Below are 16,510 nucleotides of genomic sequence, written 5' to 3'. Positions count from 1 at the left end.
AGCTGACTGTGTTGTAACCTAGGCTACAGCACAATCAACTAATAATTTCTAAGTCTACCTGTCTACACATGGTGGTAAGGTGTGTTTTAAATCATATCAGCTCACTCCATTTAAAAACACAATTCCCCCGCACCCCCCATCATCGAGGAATAACTCTAAACGCCACTTTAACCATATCTCATCTCTGTTAATCTATCACATTAAGGATGTATTTTATGTAACTATTTTTCAATTACATTTTTACCTGATCTACTCAAATAGGTGAACTATACATGTTGAAAGTATCCAGCAGATTGCTGACAATGACATTCTTTGACACCAATGGGACAGTTTCACCACACTTTTTAAATTTAGTTTGTCAGTCACACAAGAAAAACACTACTATTCAATAGGGAAAGAAAAGTGCACTTTAAGTATTATATAAATAAGTTTAGAGAACTTCTTCCACCATGTGAATTTGCATGTGCTAAGTAAAATTGGTATAGCTTTCTTTCAGTAACAGACCTCATTAAATTGAGGAAGGACAAAAGAATCAAGACTGATTACTAACTTGAGTTGAGAAATATGTTTAAGTACCTGAAACTGAAAACCTACCTGTACTGCCCGTCTTTGGGAAATGAAGAAATGACCAGATACAACAATGGTGAGAATAAGATGGCCTGATTCTTCATTTGACTCCAAAACCTTAAAAAAAAAAAAAAAAGACAAAAAACACACACAAGAAAGCAATCAATTATAAACATGAAACCTGTATATCCCACTGCCAGTATAACGGGTACAGGTAAGGCCAAAGTTTTCAATCTTGGGTGCCAGAAATTAGGCACCTAAAGAAGTTTTCAGTGATAGTGAACACTCCACTCCTATTGATAACAATGGGAGTTGAGAATGCTCAGTAATTCTGAAAAGGACCTCTTATTTAGGCACCAAAATATAGATTTAGATACCCAACTATAGGTAACGAAGTTTGAAATTTTTCTTCTGAAACAGTGGTTCTCAGCATTCTTGATACCACAAACAACTTGTAAAAGAGGGAAAAATGATGGACCACTATTTTATTAATTGTAATATTTATGTTCAACAATTAATCGTGATTTCATGAACAATTCTTCTTTAATCTAAAGCGGTAATGATGCATTTAGATATTTAAATACAGAGGTTGCTGCTCAATTTAATCAATTTTATGCAACCAGATAATGATAGTACAAGTCAATCTTCTGCTGTACTGCTGTTCAGTTCTAAAGTCCTTTGGAGTACTGACAAACTCTATAAGCAGAGCTGCAATAAGCAAGATTCACATTGACTTTCTTCCCTTGAACCCACAATCTCCTGTCATGCAAAGAGCTTGATACAGTATATAACATTTCTTTTCTATCACATGAAAGGAAGTTAAGCCAGTTGATTCACCCAGATTCTTTTAATAAAGACACAGGTTTGATACAGGAGTGGGTGGGTGAGATGCTGTGGCCTGCATTGTGCAGGAGGTCAGACTAGATAATCATAATGGTCTCTTCTGACCTTAAAGTCTATGATTCTATGATTCAGCAACGATCATACTTCAAAGATTTTTATGGTTAATTTTTCAGGCAATCAATATTTATACCACTGATCTAGATTTCAGAATCTTAGAAATGTATGGAAGGAAGGGATGACAAGAGGTCATCTAGTTCAGCCTTCTATGTTGAGGCAATTATACGTACATAATCCCTTATAGGTGTTTGTCATTAGGTGTCTGTTCTTAAAAACCCCCAATGGAAGGGATGCCACAACCTCCCTTGGAAGTCTATTCCAGTACTTAGCTATCTTTACAGTTAGAAAGTTTTTCCTAATATCTAACCTAACTCTCCCTTGCTACAGATTAAGCTCTTTACTACTTTTCCTACCTTCAGTTGGCATAAAAAACAATTGATTACAATCCTCTTTACAATAGCCCTTAACATATTTGTTTATCAAGTCCCCTTTCAGTCTTCTATTCTCAAGACTAAATATGCACAGATTTTTTAACCTTTCCTCACAGGTTAGGTTTTCTAAACTTTATGATTTTTGATGGACACAACACTCCAGCAAATCTTTTTTATATTCAGATTGTCCTGAGCCCTCTAAAAATGCCTTACTGCTTCTGGGTTGGTTTTGCTTTCATCCTGCTAAATTATGAGACTTGTAGTACTTAAACTCCAATTTTCCAAGATATATAACTAAACATTTATGCAAGAATGAATATTGAATGCAGACAGATGGCTCTCCCTGTGCAGCCTGCTCACTGCCGTACAAAATAAAAAGAAAGTCACAGTCCATTCCCACATAGTTTACATTCCCAGTGTATATTTAGCACATTAGAGACATTTGACAAAATTCTACTGATCATGACTGGGTTTTCAGATCAATTGAAATAAAAAGAAAAGTAGTAGCTATTCCACTGACATTCTTTTTGTTCAAAAAGATTTACAGACATATAAAAGGAAGGCTTAGGTCTCTTAAACTTCTCCCCCTAGTTTAATGCCTTTTTTGTTTATTTGAAATATATAGTGTGTGAAACAGTGTAAACAGCAAAATATTGGTTTATGAAATCACATCTGTGTCCATATTCTTAATGACATATGTAACACAAAACATCATTTATGATTATGGTGAAGTTAACAGCACCATACAACATGAAATTGTTTCCAAAGTATTCATTCCCTACACAGAATCATAGGGCTGGGACCGTGAGAGGTCATCTAGTCCAGTCCCCTGCACTCATGGCAGGACTAAGTATTATCTAAACCACCCCGATACCTATTTGTCTAACCTGCTCTTAAAAATCTCCAATGATGGAAATTCCACAACCTCCCTAGGCAATTTATTCCAGTGCTTAACCACCCTGATAGGTAGGAAGTTTTTTCCTAATGTCCAACCTAAACTTCCCTTGCTGCAATTTAAGCCCATTGCTTCTTGTCCTATCCTCAGAGGTTAAGGAAAAAAAAATTCTCCCTCCTTCTTGTAACAACCTTTTATGTACTTGAAAACTGTTATGTCCCCCCTCAGTCTTCTCCTTTCTAGACTAACAAACCCAGTTTTTTCAATCTTCCCTCAGAGGTCATGTTTTCTAGACCTTTAATCATTTTTGTCACTCTTCTCTGAACTCTCTCCAATTTGTCCACATCCTTCCTGCAATGTGGTGCCCAGAACTGGACAAAATACTCCAGCTGAGGCCTAATCAGCGCAGAGTAGAGCAGAAGAATTACTTCTCGTGTCTTACTTTCAACACTCCTGCTAATACATCCCAGAATGATGTTCGCTTTTTTGCAACAGTGTTACACTGTTGACTCCTATTTAGCTTGTGGTACACTACGACGCCCAGATCCATTTCTGCAGTAGGCAGTCATTTCCCATTTTGTTTTGTATGTGTGCAACTGATTGTTCCTTCCTAAGTGGAGTACTCTGCATTTGTTTTTATTGAATTTGATCCTATTTACTTCAGACCATTTCTCCAGTTTGTCTAGATCATTCTGAATTATAATCCTATCCTCCAAAGCACTTGCAACCCCTCCCAGCTTGATATTGGCCGCAAACTTTATAAGTGTACTCTCTATGCCATTATCTAAATCATTGATGAAGATATTGAACAGAACTGGACCCAGAACTGACCCCTGATCATCTCTCAGTACTGTGGAATTCAACAACATGGGCTACTTCTAAGTTCATTATACACCTGAAGGCAGTACAAACTGCATATTGTGCAACAGAAATGAACACTGATACAAAAAAAAAAATCATCTGGATCATTCCCCTCTATTCGACATTGGTGAGGCCTCATCTGGAGTACTGTGTCCAGTTTTGGGCCCCACACTATAAGAAGGATGTGAAAAAATTGGAAAGAGTCCAGCAGAAGGCAACAAAAATGATTAGGGGGCTGGAGCACATGATTTATGAGGAGAGGCTGAGGGAACTGGGATTGTTTAGTCTGCAGAAGAGAAGAATGAGGGGGGATCTAATAGCTGCTTTCAACTACCTGAAAGGGGGTTCCAAAGAGGATGGAGCTTGGCTGTTCTAAGTGGTGGCAGATGACAGAACAAGGAGTAATGGTCTCAAGTTGCAGTGGGGAAGGTTTAGGTTGGATATTAGGAAAAACTTTTTCACTAGGAGGGTGGTGAAGCACTGGAATGGGTTACCGAGGGAGGTGGTGGAATCTCCTTCCTTAGAGGTTTTTAAGGTCAGGCTTGACAAAGCCCTGGCTGGGATGATTTAGTTGGGGATTGGCCCTGCTTTGAGCAGGGGGTTGGACTAGATGACCTCCTGAGGTCCCTTCCAACCCTGATATTCTATGATTCTATAATCAAATCTTAGTTCCATTAAATCTTAAGACTCTCAATCAAGAGCTACTGTAGCTGCAGCTACCATATTTTGCTACACTTAAGACCACAAGAGATTTTACAAGGATAAATCATTGCACAAAGAGAACCACTAGTTCAGACAGCTCAAGTATCCTGATACAGGATAAACAACCCATCACTTCTTTTGTGCATTTATTTACACCAATGCAAAATCTGTGTAAATCATTACCATTCTGTTTTACTAGCCTTTTTCATACCCTTTCTATCGGTATGAATGACTACTACCCAAAGTGCTGGGCAATGGAAAATCCAGTCCAATACTTTTCATTTTAAATCATAGAAGGCTATTTCGAATTATTTGTTAAGAGCATCCAGGGTATATTTCTGTACTGTCAAAGCCCCTATTTCTTTTCAAGGACAAGTCCCATTACATTTAATTTTAAATATTAAGTAGAGCAATCATTCTATGTCCTTACTGTTTATTTTAAATGTGAACATTTTTAAGGATAAAATCACCTAAATAGAACTAAATCCCTTGGGAATCTTCAGAGCCTTAAAAAACTAATTTATTTTTGTTTTTAATGCAAAGGATAAGCTTCCATCATTAAAAAATTTCAAACCAGTAGAATAAAAAAAAGACACTGTACAAAAGTCATGGAATAAACCAAAGATTATGTCTAAGAATGCATGCAAAGAGCAAAAAGATGCATCAGGAAGAGAGGTTTAACATCATGCAAGCCCAAACAATGTTCCTGCATGTGTTTTGTATCAAGGAATGAACAGGTTGATCAAAGTTTAGGCCTGCCTATATACTTTCCAATTATCTCTTTCAGACTCCGATTTACTTCACTTTCAAGCAAGTCCAGTGCTCTCATTTTATTTGCAAATTATTATGGCAGCATCAGTAGCTACTCCATACTTACCGATGCAACTAGACATCCATTATGATTCCTACATTCAAGTCCCCTTCTCCCACCTTTTGATTGGACTACCTGATTTGCGTAGTGGTACAGAAGAGTTTGGTTTTGTTTGTTTCTTTCTCTTAAAAGAGATTTTGGTACATTGAGGACTTACAACACTAAGTACAAAATTAACCTGGGTTTTCAAGATATTCCTAGGCAACATAATGGCAGTGTGCTATTAAATTTCTATCTAAATTTTTTCACAGAATGATCGTTTGAAAACTTCAAGTTTCACATATTGCAGCACTTCAGCACTGCTGAAGCAGCCTGTTAGGAAGCCTAGTCACAGAGGCAACCCAGAAGAGGTACCCTCTAGCTCTGCACCTCAGTGATGCCAAATCCAAGTATTCAAATCATAGGTCATGATTTGAGGGAGGTCTAGGTGGATATTAGGAAACACTATTTCACCAAGAGGGTGGTGAAGCACTGGAATGGGATATCAAGGGAGGTGGTGGAATCTCCATCCTTAGAGGTTTTTAAGGCCCGGCTTGACCAAGCCCTGGCTGGGATGATTTAGTTGGGGTTGGTCCTGCTTTGAGCAGGGGGTTGGACTAGATGACCTCCTGAGGTCTCTTCCCACCCTAATCTTCTATGATTCTATGATGATCCCAAAATCATGATTGGCTTTAAAAATAAGACATGTAGTGTTTTTTGTTTTCCCTCTCGCTTTTGCACTTTTAGGGGTTTGTGCTTTCACGCTTATCTCCACAACCATGAAGGCTAGAATTTTTTTTTTAAATAAAAGCTGAGATTCTAGCATATTCATGTAACTCTAAAGCAGAGATGGGCAAACTACGGCCTGCAGGCCACATCCAGCCCGTGGGACTGTCCTGCCTGGCCCTTGAGCTCCTGGCCAGGGAGGTTAGCTCCCCTCCCCTGCAGCCTCAGCTCGCCGTGCCACCAGCACTATGGGCAGCGGGGCTGCAAGAGCCACCAGGTGTAGTGTATTAAATTGCTCCCCATGTGAATGTGCTACTTATGGAGCACCAGGATTGGCAGCTGCAAGTAGTACACCATTAGTAGCACATTCCTACGGGGAGCAATTTCCTACTGTATTAGATTGCTTCCCATAGGAATGTGCTACTTATAGTGTACTACCTACGGCTGCCAGTCCTGGTGCTCTGAGCAGCATGGTAAGGTGGTGGGGAGTGTGTGTGTGTGGGGAGGGGAGGGGAGGGGAGTGGTGGTTGGATAAGGGGCAGGGACTCCCAGGGGGCAGTCAGGGGACAGGGAACAGGCGCAGTTGGATAGGCGTGTGTCATAACTATAAAGGGAAGGGTAATAGCTGTCCTGTGTACAGTACTATAAATCCCTCCTGGCCAGAGACTCCAAAATCCTTTTCCCTGTAAAGGGTTAAGAAGCTCAGGTAACCTGGCTGGCATCTGACCTAAAGGACCAATAAGGGGACAAGATACTTTCAAATCTTGGGGGGGGAAGGCTTTTGTTTGTGTTCTTTGTTTGGGAGTGTGTTCGTTCTCGGGGACTGAGAGGGACCAGACATCAATCCAGGTTCTCCACATCTTTCTAAACAAGCCTCTCCTATTTCAAACTTGTAAGTAAATAGCCAGGCAAGGCGTGTTAGTTTTCCTTTGTTTTTCTCAACTTGTAAATGTACCTTTTACTAGAGTGTTTATCTTTGTTTGCTGTACTTTGAACCTGAGACTAGAGGGGAGTCCTCTGAGCTCTTTAAGTTTGATTACCCTGTAAGGTTAATTTCCATACTGATTTTACAGAGATGATTTTTACCTTTTTCTTTAATTAAAAACCTTCTTTTTAAGAACCTGATTGATTTTTCCTTGTTTTAGATCCAAAGGGGTTTTTGGATCTTGATTCACCAGGAGTTGGTGGGAGGAAGGAGGGGAATGGTTAATTTCTCCTTGTTTTAAGATCCAAGGGGTTTTGGATTTGTTTTCACCAGGGATTTGGTGAGGGTTTTTCAAGGCTTCCCAGGGAGGGAATCCATTGATGGTGGCAGCCGAACCAGAGCTAAGCTGGTAGTTAAGCTTAGAAGTTTTTCACGCAGGCCCCTACATTTGTACCCTAAAGTTCAAAGTGGGGATCTCAGTCCTGACATGGTAAATAGCGGTGGGATCATTTTAAACCCAAAAGCCAGTGAGATTTTTTTTTCGTTCTAGCTGCTTGGAAAGCCGAGCTGGAAGTAGATAGATGCATATCTTATCTCTCCTTGCCTGAAGGCAGAGGTGTTAAGTTTTTTTTACAGGTCCTTTGTTAAGAGAAGGGTTCAATTAGCAAATGACTGGTAAAAGGTATTTACAAGCTGAATTGTTTTTTTTTTTCTTTTTACATCCTCGGGAGTAGCTAGTTAGAAAGTTTCTGTTAACTCAGCAGCAGCCAGAGCTGAGAGCTTCCCAGTTTCAGACAACTGCAGAGGGGGTTACCCAGCACAAGAAAACAGGAAAATGACTACCAAAGAAGTAGCTAACAAAATAGAACTGGCCAAACTAGAAGCAGAAGAAAATGAAAGAAAACATCAGAGACTGCTTCAATTAACAAAACTCGAGACAGAGCAGAGAGAAAGAGAAGAAAAAGCCAAAAAGGAGGCCCACAAGAGAGAGATGGAGCTGAAAGAAAAAGAGATGGAGCTGAAAGAAAAAAAGATGGAGGAGAGAGAAAAAGAAAGGAAGCATGAACTGGAAGTAGCAAAGGCTAAGCAGGATGCACCAGCCAATGCTAACAACCCCCCTCCAGGTACCACTTCCCATCCCAGAAGATTCCCCACCTACAAGGCAGGCGATGATACTGAGGCCTTCTTAGAAAATTTTGAAAGGGCCTGCCTTGGATACAGCATCGCTACAGACCAGTACATGGTAGAGCTGAGGCCGCAGCTCAGTGGACCCTTAGCAGAGGTGGCGGCTGAAATGCCTAAGGAACACATGAACAGTTATGAACTTTTTAAAAACAAGGCCAGAATCAGAATGGGGATAACACCCGAGCATGCCCGTCGGCGGTTCAGAGCCCTAAAGTGGAAACCCGATGTGTAATTTACCCGTCATGCCTACCACATTGACAAAAATTGTGATGCCTGGGTATCAGGAGCAAATGTTCAATCTCTGGAAGATCTACTTTCCCTAGTAAAAATGGAGCAGTTTTTAGAAGGTGTTCCTGAGGAAATAGAAAGGTACATCCTAGATAGGAAGCCCAAAACTGTAACTGAGGCGGGGGAGATTGGAGCCCAATGGGTGGAGGTGGCAGAAAAGAAAAAAACTAGTAGCAGTTGGAGCGAATATCAGAAGGGGCAAGCCGAAACAAAACCTTACCACTGGGGACAACCCAAGGCCCCACCCACATCCCAAGGGAAACCCCAGACGCCTTCTCACCCCATCACACCAGTCTCCACCAACCAACATCGTCCCGGTGATACCTTAGCAGGGCGATGTTTTAAATGTAATGAACTGGGACATATAAAGGCTCACTGCCCCAAGAACCCCAACCGATTACAGTTCATTACACCACAATCACACCAAAGATCCCCAAACCCAGATGCCTCTCTCATACCCTCGGAGCGAAGGGAAACCTTGAGAGTGGGCGGAAAGAAGGTTACCGCTTGGAGGGACACTGGGGCTCAAGTGTCAACTATCCACCAATCCCTAGTGGACCCCAAACTCATCAACCCAGAGGCTACAGTGACAATTCAACCCTTCGTGTCACAATCTGTAACCTTGCCTACAGCCACGTTGCATGTCCAGTACAAGGGCTGGTCAGGAATGTGGACTTTTGCAGTCTATGACAATTATCCCATTCCCATGCTGCTGGGGGAAGATTTGGCCAACCATGTGAAGGTAGCCAAGAGGGTGGGAATAGTCACCCGCAGCCAGGCTAAGCAAGCTTTCACCCCCATCCCTGTTCCTGAGCCGTCCACCAGGGCCCCGTCTGTGTTACCGGAGACCCAGACAAAGGTGGTGGAACTGGATCCTCTGCCAACGACTGCAACAGCCGTAGTGGATCCAATCCCAGAGACCCAGCCAAAGCCAGTCCCAGAACCGGAACTGGCAACGCAACCAGCACCAGAACCATTGCCAGCCCTGAGTCCAGCGCTTGCAAACCCGTCTACAACTCCAATGCCGGAGGGCACCAGCGAGCCTGAACTGGCAGAAGCAGCAGATAACCCTACCCAAGAGGCTCAGCCAGAGCCTGAGTTACGACATAGTGCACCAGTGGACAGCGGTTCACAGTCAATGGAAACAGCCCCAGCACCTGCATCACTTCCAGAGGGACCAAGCCCCAGTCCACAGTCCAAGGAGGAACTGATGTCTCCAGCATCAAGGGAACAGTTCCAGGCCGAGCAGGAAGCAGATGACAGCCTTCAGAAAGCTTGGGCGGCGGCGCGGAGCACCCCACCGCCTCTCAGCTCTTCTAACCGATCCCGGTTTGTTGTAAAACAAGGACTTTTATACAAGGAGACTCTTTCTGGTGGGCACCAGGAAGACTGGCATCCTCAAAGGCAGTTGGTAGTTCCCACTAAGTATCGGGTAAAGCTCTTGAGCTTAGCCCATGATCATCCCAGTGGCCATTCTGGGGTGAACAGAACCAAAGACCGGTTGGGGAAGTCCTTCCACTGGGAGGGAATGGGCAAGGACGTTGCTAATTATGTCCGGTCTTGTGAGGTGTGCCAACGAGTGGGAAAACCCCAAGACCAGGTTAAAGCCCCTCTCCAGCCACTACCCATAATTGAGGTCCCATTTCAGCGCGTAGCTGTGGATATTCTGGGTCCTTTCCCAAAGAAGACACCCAGAGGAAAGCAGTACGTACTGACTTTCATGGATTTTGCTACCCGATGGCCGGAAGCAGTACCCTTAAGCAACACCAGGGCTAAAGGTGTGTGCCAGGCATTAACAGACATTTTTGCCAGGGTAGGTTGGCCCTCCGACATCCTTACAGATTCGGGAACTAACTTCCTGGCAGGAACCATGGAAAACCTGTGGGAAGCTCATGGGGTGAATCACTTGGTTGCCACCCCTTACCACCATGAAACCAATGGCCTGGTGGAGAGGTTTAATGGAACTTTGGGGGCCATGATACGTAAATTTGTAAATGAACACTCCAATGATTGGGACCTAGTGTTGCAGCAGTTGCTTTTTGCCTACAGGGCTGTACCACATCCCAGTTTAGGGTTTTCACCATTTGAACTTGTGTATGGCCGTGAGGTTAAGGGGCCATTACAGTTGGTGAAGCAGCAATGGGAGGGGTTTATGCCTTCTCCAGGAACAAACATTCTAGACTTTGTAAGCAACCTACAAAACACCCTCCGACATTCTTTGGCCCTTGCTAAAGAAAACCTAAAGGATGCTCAGGAAGAGCAAAAGGCCTGGTATGATAAACATTCCAGAGAACGGTCCTTCAAAGTAGGAGACCAAGTCATGGTCTTAAAGGCAATCCAGGCCCATAAAATGGAAGCGTCGTGGGAAGGACCATTCACGGTCCAGGAGCGCCTAGGAGCTGTTAACTATCTCATAGCCTCCCCCACCTCCAACATAAAGCCTAAAGTATACCATGTTAATTCTCTTAAGCCCTTTTATTCCAGAGAATTAAACGTTTGCCAGTTTACAGCCCAGGAAACAGATGACGCGGAGTGGCCTGAAGGTGTCTACTACGAAGGAAAAAAGGATGGTGGCGTGGAAGAGGTGAACCTCTCCATGACCCTTGGACGTCTGCAGCGACAGCAGATCAAGGAGCTGTGCACAAGCTTTGCACCAATTTTCTCAGCCACTCCAGGATGGACCGAACGGGCATACCACTCCATTGACACAGGTAATGCTCACCCTATTAGAACCCCACCCTACCGGGAGTCACCTCATGCCAAAACTGCTATACAAAGGGAGATCCAGGACCTACTACAGATGGGTATAATCCGCCCCTCTAAGAGTGCATGGGCATCTCCAGTGGTTCTAGTTCCCAAACCAAATGGGGAAATACGCTTTTGCGTGGACTACCGTAAGCTAAATGCTGTAACTCGTCCTGACAACTATCCAATGCCACGCACAGATGAGCTATTGGAGAAATTGGGACATGCCCAATTCATCTCTACTTTAGACTTAACCAAGGGGTACTGGCAAGTACCACTAGATGAACCCGCTAAGGAAAGGTCAGCTTTGTCACCGAGGCAGGGGTGTATGAATTCAATGTACTCCCTTTCGGGTTGCGAAATGCACCCGCCACCTTCCAAAGACTTGTAGATGGTCTCCTAGCGGGATTGGGAGAATCTGCAGTTGCCTACCTCGATGATGTGGCCATTTTTTCTGATTCATGGGCAGAGCACATGGAGCACCTGGAAAAAGTTTTCGAGCGCATCCAGCAGGCAGGACTAACTGTTAAGGCTAAAAAGTGTCAAATAGGCCAAAACAAAGTGACTTACCTGGGGCACCAGGTGGGTCAAGGAACTATAAATCCCATACAGGCCAAAGTGGATGCTATCCAAAAGTGGCCGGTTCCAAAGTCTAAGAAACAGGTCCAATCCTTCTTAGGCTTGGCTGGATATTATAGGCGATTTGTACCCCACTACAGCCAAATCGCCGCCCCGCTGACAGACCTAACCAGAAAGAAACAGCCAAATGCAGTTCAGTGGACTAATGAATGTCAAAAGGCCTTTAACCAGCTTAAGGCAACACTCATGTCTGACCCTGTGCTAAGGGCCCCAGACTTTGACAAACCGTTCCAAGTAACCACAGATGCGTCCGAGCGAGGCGTGGGAGCAGTTTTAATGCAGGAAGGACCGGATCAAGAATTCCATCCTGTCGTATTTCTCAGTAAGAAACTGTCTGAGAGGGAAAGCCATTGGTCAATCAGCGAAAAGAAATGCTACGCCATTGTGTATGCGCTGAAAAAGCTACGCCCATATGTTTGGGGACGGCGTTTCCAACTACAAACAGACCATGCTGCGCTACAGTGGCTTCATACCACCAAGGGAAATAACAAAAAACTTCTTCGGTGGAGTTTAGCTCTCCAAGATTTTGATTTTGAAATACAACACATTTCGGGAGCTTCTAACAAAGTGGCTGATGCACTCTCCCGGGAAAGTTTCCCAGAGTTAACTGATTAACAATTGTTCTTGGAATGAAACATATTGTTAGTTTTTATATAATCAGTAGTATGTCTAAAGGTACATGTGTCTTATTAACTCTGTTTTCTCCTAGAACTCCAGGAAGAAATCACAGCCAGTGTGGAACCAAACATCCAACACTATCTGTGATTTGGGGGGCGTGTCATAACTATAAAGGGAAGGGTAATAGCTGTCCTGTGTACAGTACTATAAATCCCTCCTGGCCAGAGACTCCAAAATCCTTTTCCCTGTAAAGGGTTAAGAAGCTCAGGTAACCTGGCTGGCATCTGACCTAAAGGACCAATAAGGGGACAAGATACTTTCAAATCTTGGGGGGGGGGGGGAAGGCTTTTGTTTGTGTTCTTTGTTTGGGAGTGTGTTCGTTCTCGGGGACTGAGAGGGACCAGACATCAATCCAGGTTCTCCACATCTTTCTAAACAAGCCTCTCCTATTTCAAACTTGTAAGTAAATAGCCAGGCAAGGCGTGTTAGTTTTCCTTTGTTTTTCTCAACTTGTAAATGTACCTTTTACTAGAGTGTTTATCTTTGTTTGCTGTACTTTGAACCTGAGACTAGAGGGGAGTCCTCTGAGCTCTTTAAGTTTGATTACCCTGTAAGGTTAATTTCCATACTGATTTTACAGAGATGATTTTTACCTTTTTCTTTAATTAAAAACCTTCTTTTTAAGAACCTGATTGATTTTTCCTTGTTTTAGATCCAAAGGGGTTTTTGGATCTTGATTCACCAGGAGTTGGTGGGAGGAAGGAGGGGGGATGGTTAATTTCTCCCTGTTGTAGATCCCAGGGGGGGGTTGGAACTGATTCACCAGGAGTTGGTGGGAGGAAGGAGGGGAATGGTTAATTTCTCCTTGTTTTAAGATCCAAGGGGTTTTGGATTTGTTTTCACCAGGGATTTGGTGAGGGTTTTTCAAGGCTTCCCAGGGAGGGAATCCATTGATGGTGGCAGCCGAACCAGAGCTAAGCTGGTAGTTAAGCTTAGAAGTTTTTCACACAGGCCCCTACATTTGTACCCTAAAGTTCAAAGTGGGGATCTCAGTCCTGACAGCGTGAGAGTCCGGGGGGGCCTGTCAGGGGGTGGGGGTGTGGATAGGGGTCAGGGCAGAAAGGGGACAGGGAACAGAGGTGGTTGGATAGGTGTGGGAGTCCCGGGGGGCCTGTCAGGGGGAGGGGGTATGGATAGGGGTCGGGGCAGAAAGGGAACAGGGAACAGAGACGGTTGGATAGGCATGCGAGTCCTGGGGAGCCTGTCAGGGGGACGGGGAGCAGAGGGGGTTGGATATGGGGTGGGGTCCCAGGAGGGGGCAATCAGGGTACAAGAAGCAGGGGAGATTGGATGGGTCAGGGGTTCTGAGGGGCGCAGTCAGGGGGCAGGAAGTGGGAGGGATGGATGGGGTAGGGCCCAGGCTGTTTGGGGAGGCACAGCCTTCCCTACCTGGGTGTGGCCCTCCATACAGTTTCGGAACCCGATGTGGCCCTCAGGTCAAAAAGTTTGCCCACCCCTGCTCTAAAGGCTTTGAGAAAGCAACCCAATATCACGAAACTCATGATAAAAATCACAAGAGTTGGAGACTCTAGCAAAGAACCCTAGTATTATGATTCATTATTTGTACTGCAGTAGCACCTAGATAGGAGTCCCAATAGGGGATAGGAGTCCCACTCATAGACAAGGTCCCCGGCATGCTTGGTTTGTACAAACAGAACAACTTCAAGTCCCAGTTCTAAAAAGCTTATGAGTAGGGCCATACCAAATTCATGATCCATTTTGGTCAATTTCACAGCCAGTGGGTTTTAAAATTAGCCAATTTCATGTTTTCAGATCTTTACATCTGAAATTTCACATGTTGTAACCATGGGTGTCCCTCCAAACCCAAACGGTGGACAGAGTGAAAGTCACAAGATTGTTGGAAGGTTGTGGGATGACCACATTTACTTCTGCACTGCTGCTGGCAGAAGCACTGTCTTCAGAGCTGGGAAGGCAGAGAGGAAGACTGCTGACCAGGCATCCCACTCTAAAGCCAACGCCACCACCACAGTGAAAGTCATATGATATGGGGGGTGGGTTACCATATGTCCGGTGATCCTGGCAGTCCCATGCCAGCGCAGGGAGGTGACAACTCACCTCGAGCTGCGGTCCTCCTGCAGCTGGGGGAGAGACCAGAGGTGGGTCTGAGCAGCCCTTGAAGGAGAAGGGGAAGGGGAAGAGGAAATCTGGTCCCTCCCCATCCTCAGCCAGGACTAGCAGCAGCTGGATCTCATGGCAGGAGCCCCTGGCTGGGCACCAGCTTTCATGGAGAGATCAGATTTCATGGTCCATAACACATTTTTCACAGCTGTGAATTTGGGTCTTATGATCTAAGTCCCCTTATCATTATCTCCTCCCCACCACCATGTCCTCTGCAGATTTCTCTCTCCCACACTTCATGTCCATCCTTTTGGTTCCCATTCAAGTTGGAACCATCCATAAAGTCAGTGGGTAACAAATACTGTTTAATTTTAAGTTATTTATGTTTAAATGTAATTTATGGGTGTGACAGGACCGCAAAGTGGGGGTGCGAGAGAGACTCGGTTGCAATGGTGCCTGGGTGCACAGACTGAGGATATACAAGAGACTGGAGGGTCCAGAGAGACTGGGGCACAGAGTGCGGGTGCGCGGGAGACAAGGTGGGGCCCCGCAAGATGGGGGAGGATACACGGCCGTTTGGGGGCAAGTACTGAGGCTTCCGGGAACCGGGCAGTGACGGCGGGTGCAGCTCCGCCCGGGACACCCCGCCCCAGCGAACAAACCAGGCCTCACCTTCCAGGAGGCCGAAGCTCCCGCCCCACAGGGTGGGGCTCCCGGGGAGACAAAGCGGCCATATCGCTTGAGCGGCCACGTCTCGGCGCTACTGAGCGGAGACACGGTCCCGGCGCCGCGCGCCTGCTCGGGAACGGAACAAGGGAGCGTCCCAGCCGGCTCAGAGGTAGTGACTGAAAGCTTCCGACCCAGCCAGACACAGCCGACCTCGTCCGCAGCCGCCATTTCAGCGCTAACGGCGACAACGACTGCGCCACAGGAGGGCACCCGGCCGCCAATCAGGAGGTGAGAAGTAGACGGCAGCCAATGGGATGGCGTCCTCTCTTTCCCGCTCGAGCCTTCCCTGCCCAAAGCCGACTGACCCAGCGCAAAGCCCTAAAGCGCGCGTGGCGAGGTGCCCAGTGACCGCACCCCGCTGGTGGGGCAGAGATAACAGCGTCCCCTTTCCTCAGAGTCCCCCGTCCCTTCCCTCCCTGCGATCCCCTCACTTCCCTCATCCCAGTTAGCCGCATTCCCTGGCTTCATCTGTTCCCTACATCGCCTCAGCACCTCCCCCTCCTCCGACCCTGTCAATCCCCCTTCACTTCTACCAAATCCTTTATTCCTCTTGAAGGCCCTCTGGTCCTCCCCTCCGCCAACTTCCCTCACTCCCCCTGCTCCCCAGATCCCTCTCAATCCCACCCCCAATCTCCCTAATAAAAGTCCTCAAACTGCAAATGTAATCCACACGCTTCCTCCGTGTGTTGTTCTGTCCCATCTAGTGGCACTGAGACCACTTAGAGAGAAAATGAGTCTGCTCTACAGCCTTCGCTAATAGATTCACAAACCTCAGCTATTCTTTTTAGGTGACAGATCGGAGGAACTGTCCCAGATTGAGGTATCATAGAGGAGGTTTTGGAACAAATTGATAAACTAAACAGTAAAAAGTCACCAGGACCAGATGGTATTCACCCAAGAGTTCTGAACAAACTCAAATGTGAAATTGCAGAACTACTAACTGTAGTCTGTAATGTATCATTTAAATCAACTTCTGTACCAAATGACAGGAGGATAGCTAATGTGATGCCAATTTTTAAAAAGGGCTCCAGAGGTGACCCCGGCAATTACAGGCAATAAGTCACCAGGACCCAAATGGTATTCACCCAAGAGGTCTGAAGGAACTCAAATGTGAAATTGCAGAACTACTAACTGTAGTCTGTAACCTACCATTTAGATCAGCTTCTGTACCAGATGACCAGAGGATAGCTAATGTGATGCCAATTTTTAAAAAGGGCTCCAGAGGTGATCCTGGCAATTACAGGCTTGAAAGCCTGACTTCAGTACCGGGCAAACTGGTTGAAACTATAATAAAGAACAATATTGTTAGA

At 45.2% G+C, this 16,510-nt stretch overlaps 1 protein-coding gene across 1 annotated transcript in view; it reads right to left on the bottom strand.

Annotated features, from left to right (window-relative positions):
• Window positions 1-15,368, bottom strand: part of REC114 (REC114 meiotic recombination protein) — a 114,359-nt gene extending 98,991 nt beyond the window's left edge. Inside the window, exons 1-2 of the mRNA XM_054042456.1 lie at window positions 15,144-15,368; window positions 595-684 (exon numbers count right to left, since the gene is read on the bottom strand). Coding sequence (XP_053898431.1) covers window positions 595-684; window positions 15,144-15,368 — 315 coding nt within the window. The remainder of the gene's footprint in view (window positions 1-594; window positions 685-15,143) is intronic.
• Window positions 15,369-16,510: the final 1,142 nt, after the last annotated feature.

The sequence above is a fragment of the Malaclemys terrapin genome, chromosome 10 (assembly GCF_027887155.1).
Source record: "Malaclemys terrapin pileata isolate rMalTer1 chromosome 10, rMalTer1.hap1, whole genome shotgun sequence".
NCBI classification, from domain to species: domain Eukaryota; kingdom Metazoa; phylum Chordata; order Testudines; family Emydidae; genus Malaclemys; species Malaclemys terrapin.
Note: the sequence above shows the minus strand (reverse complement) of the source record. Positions and strands in the feature narration are given on the sequence as shown.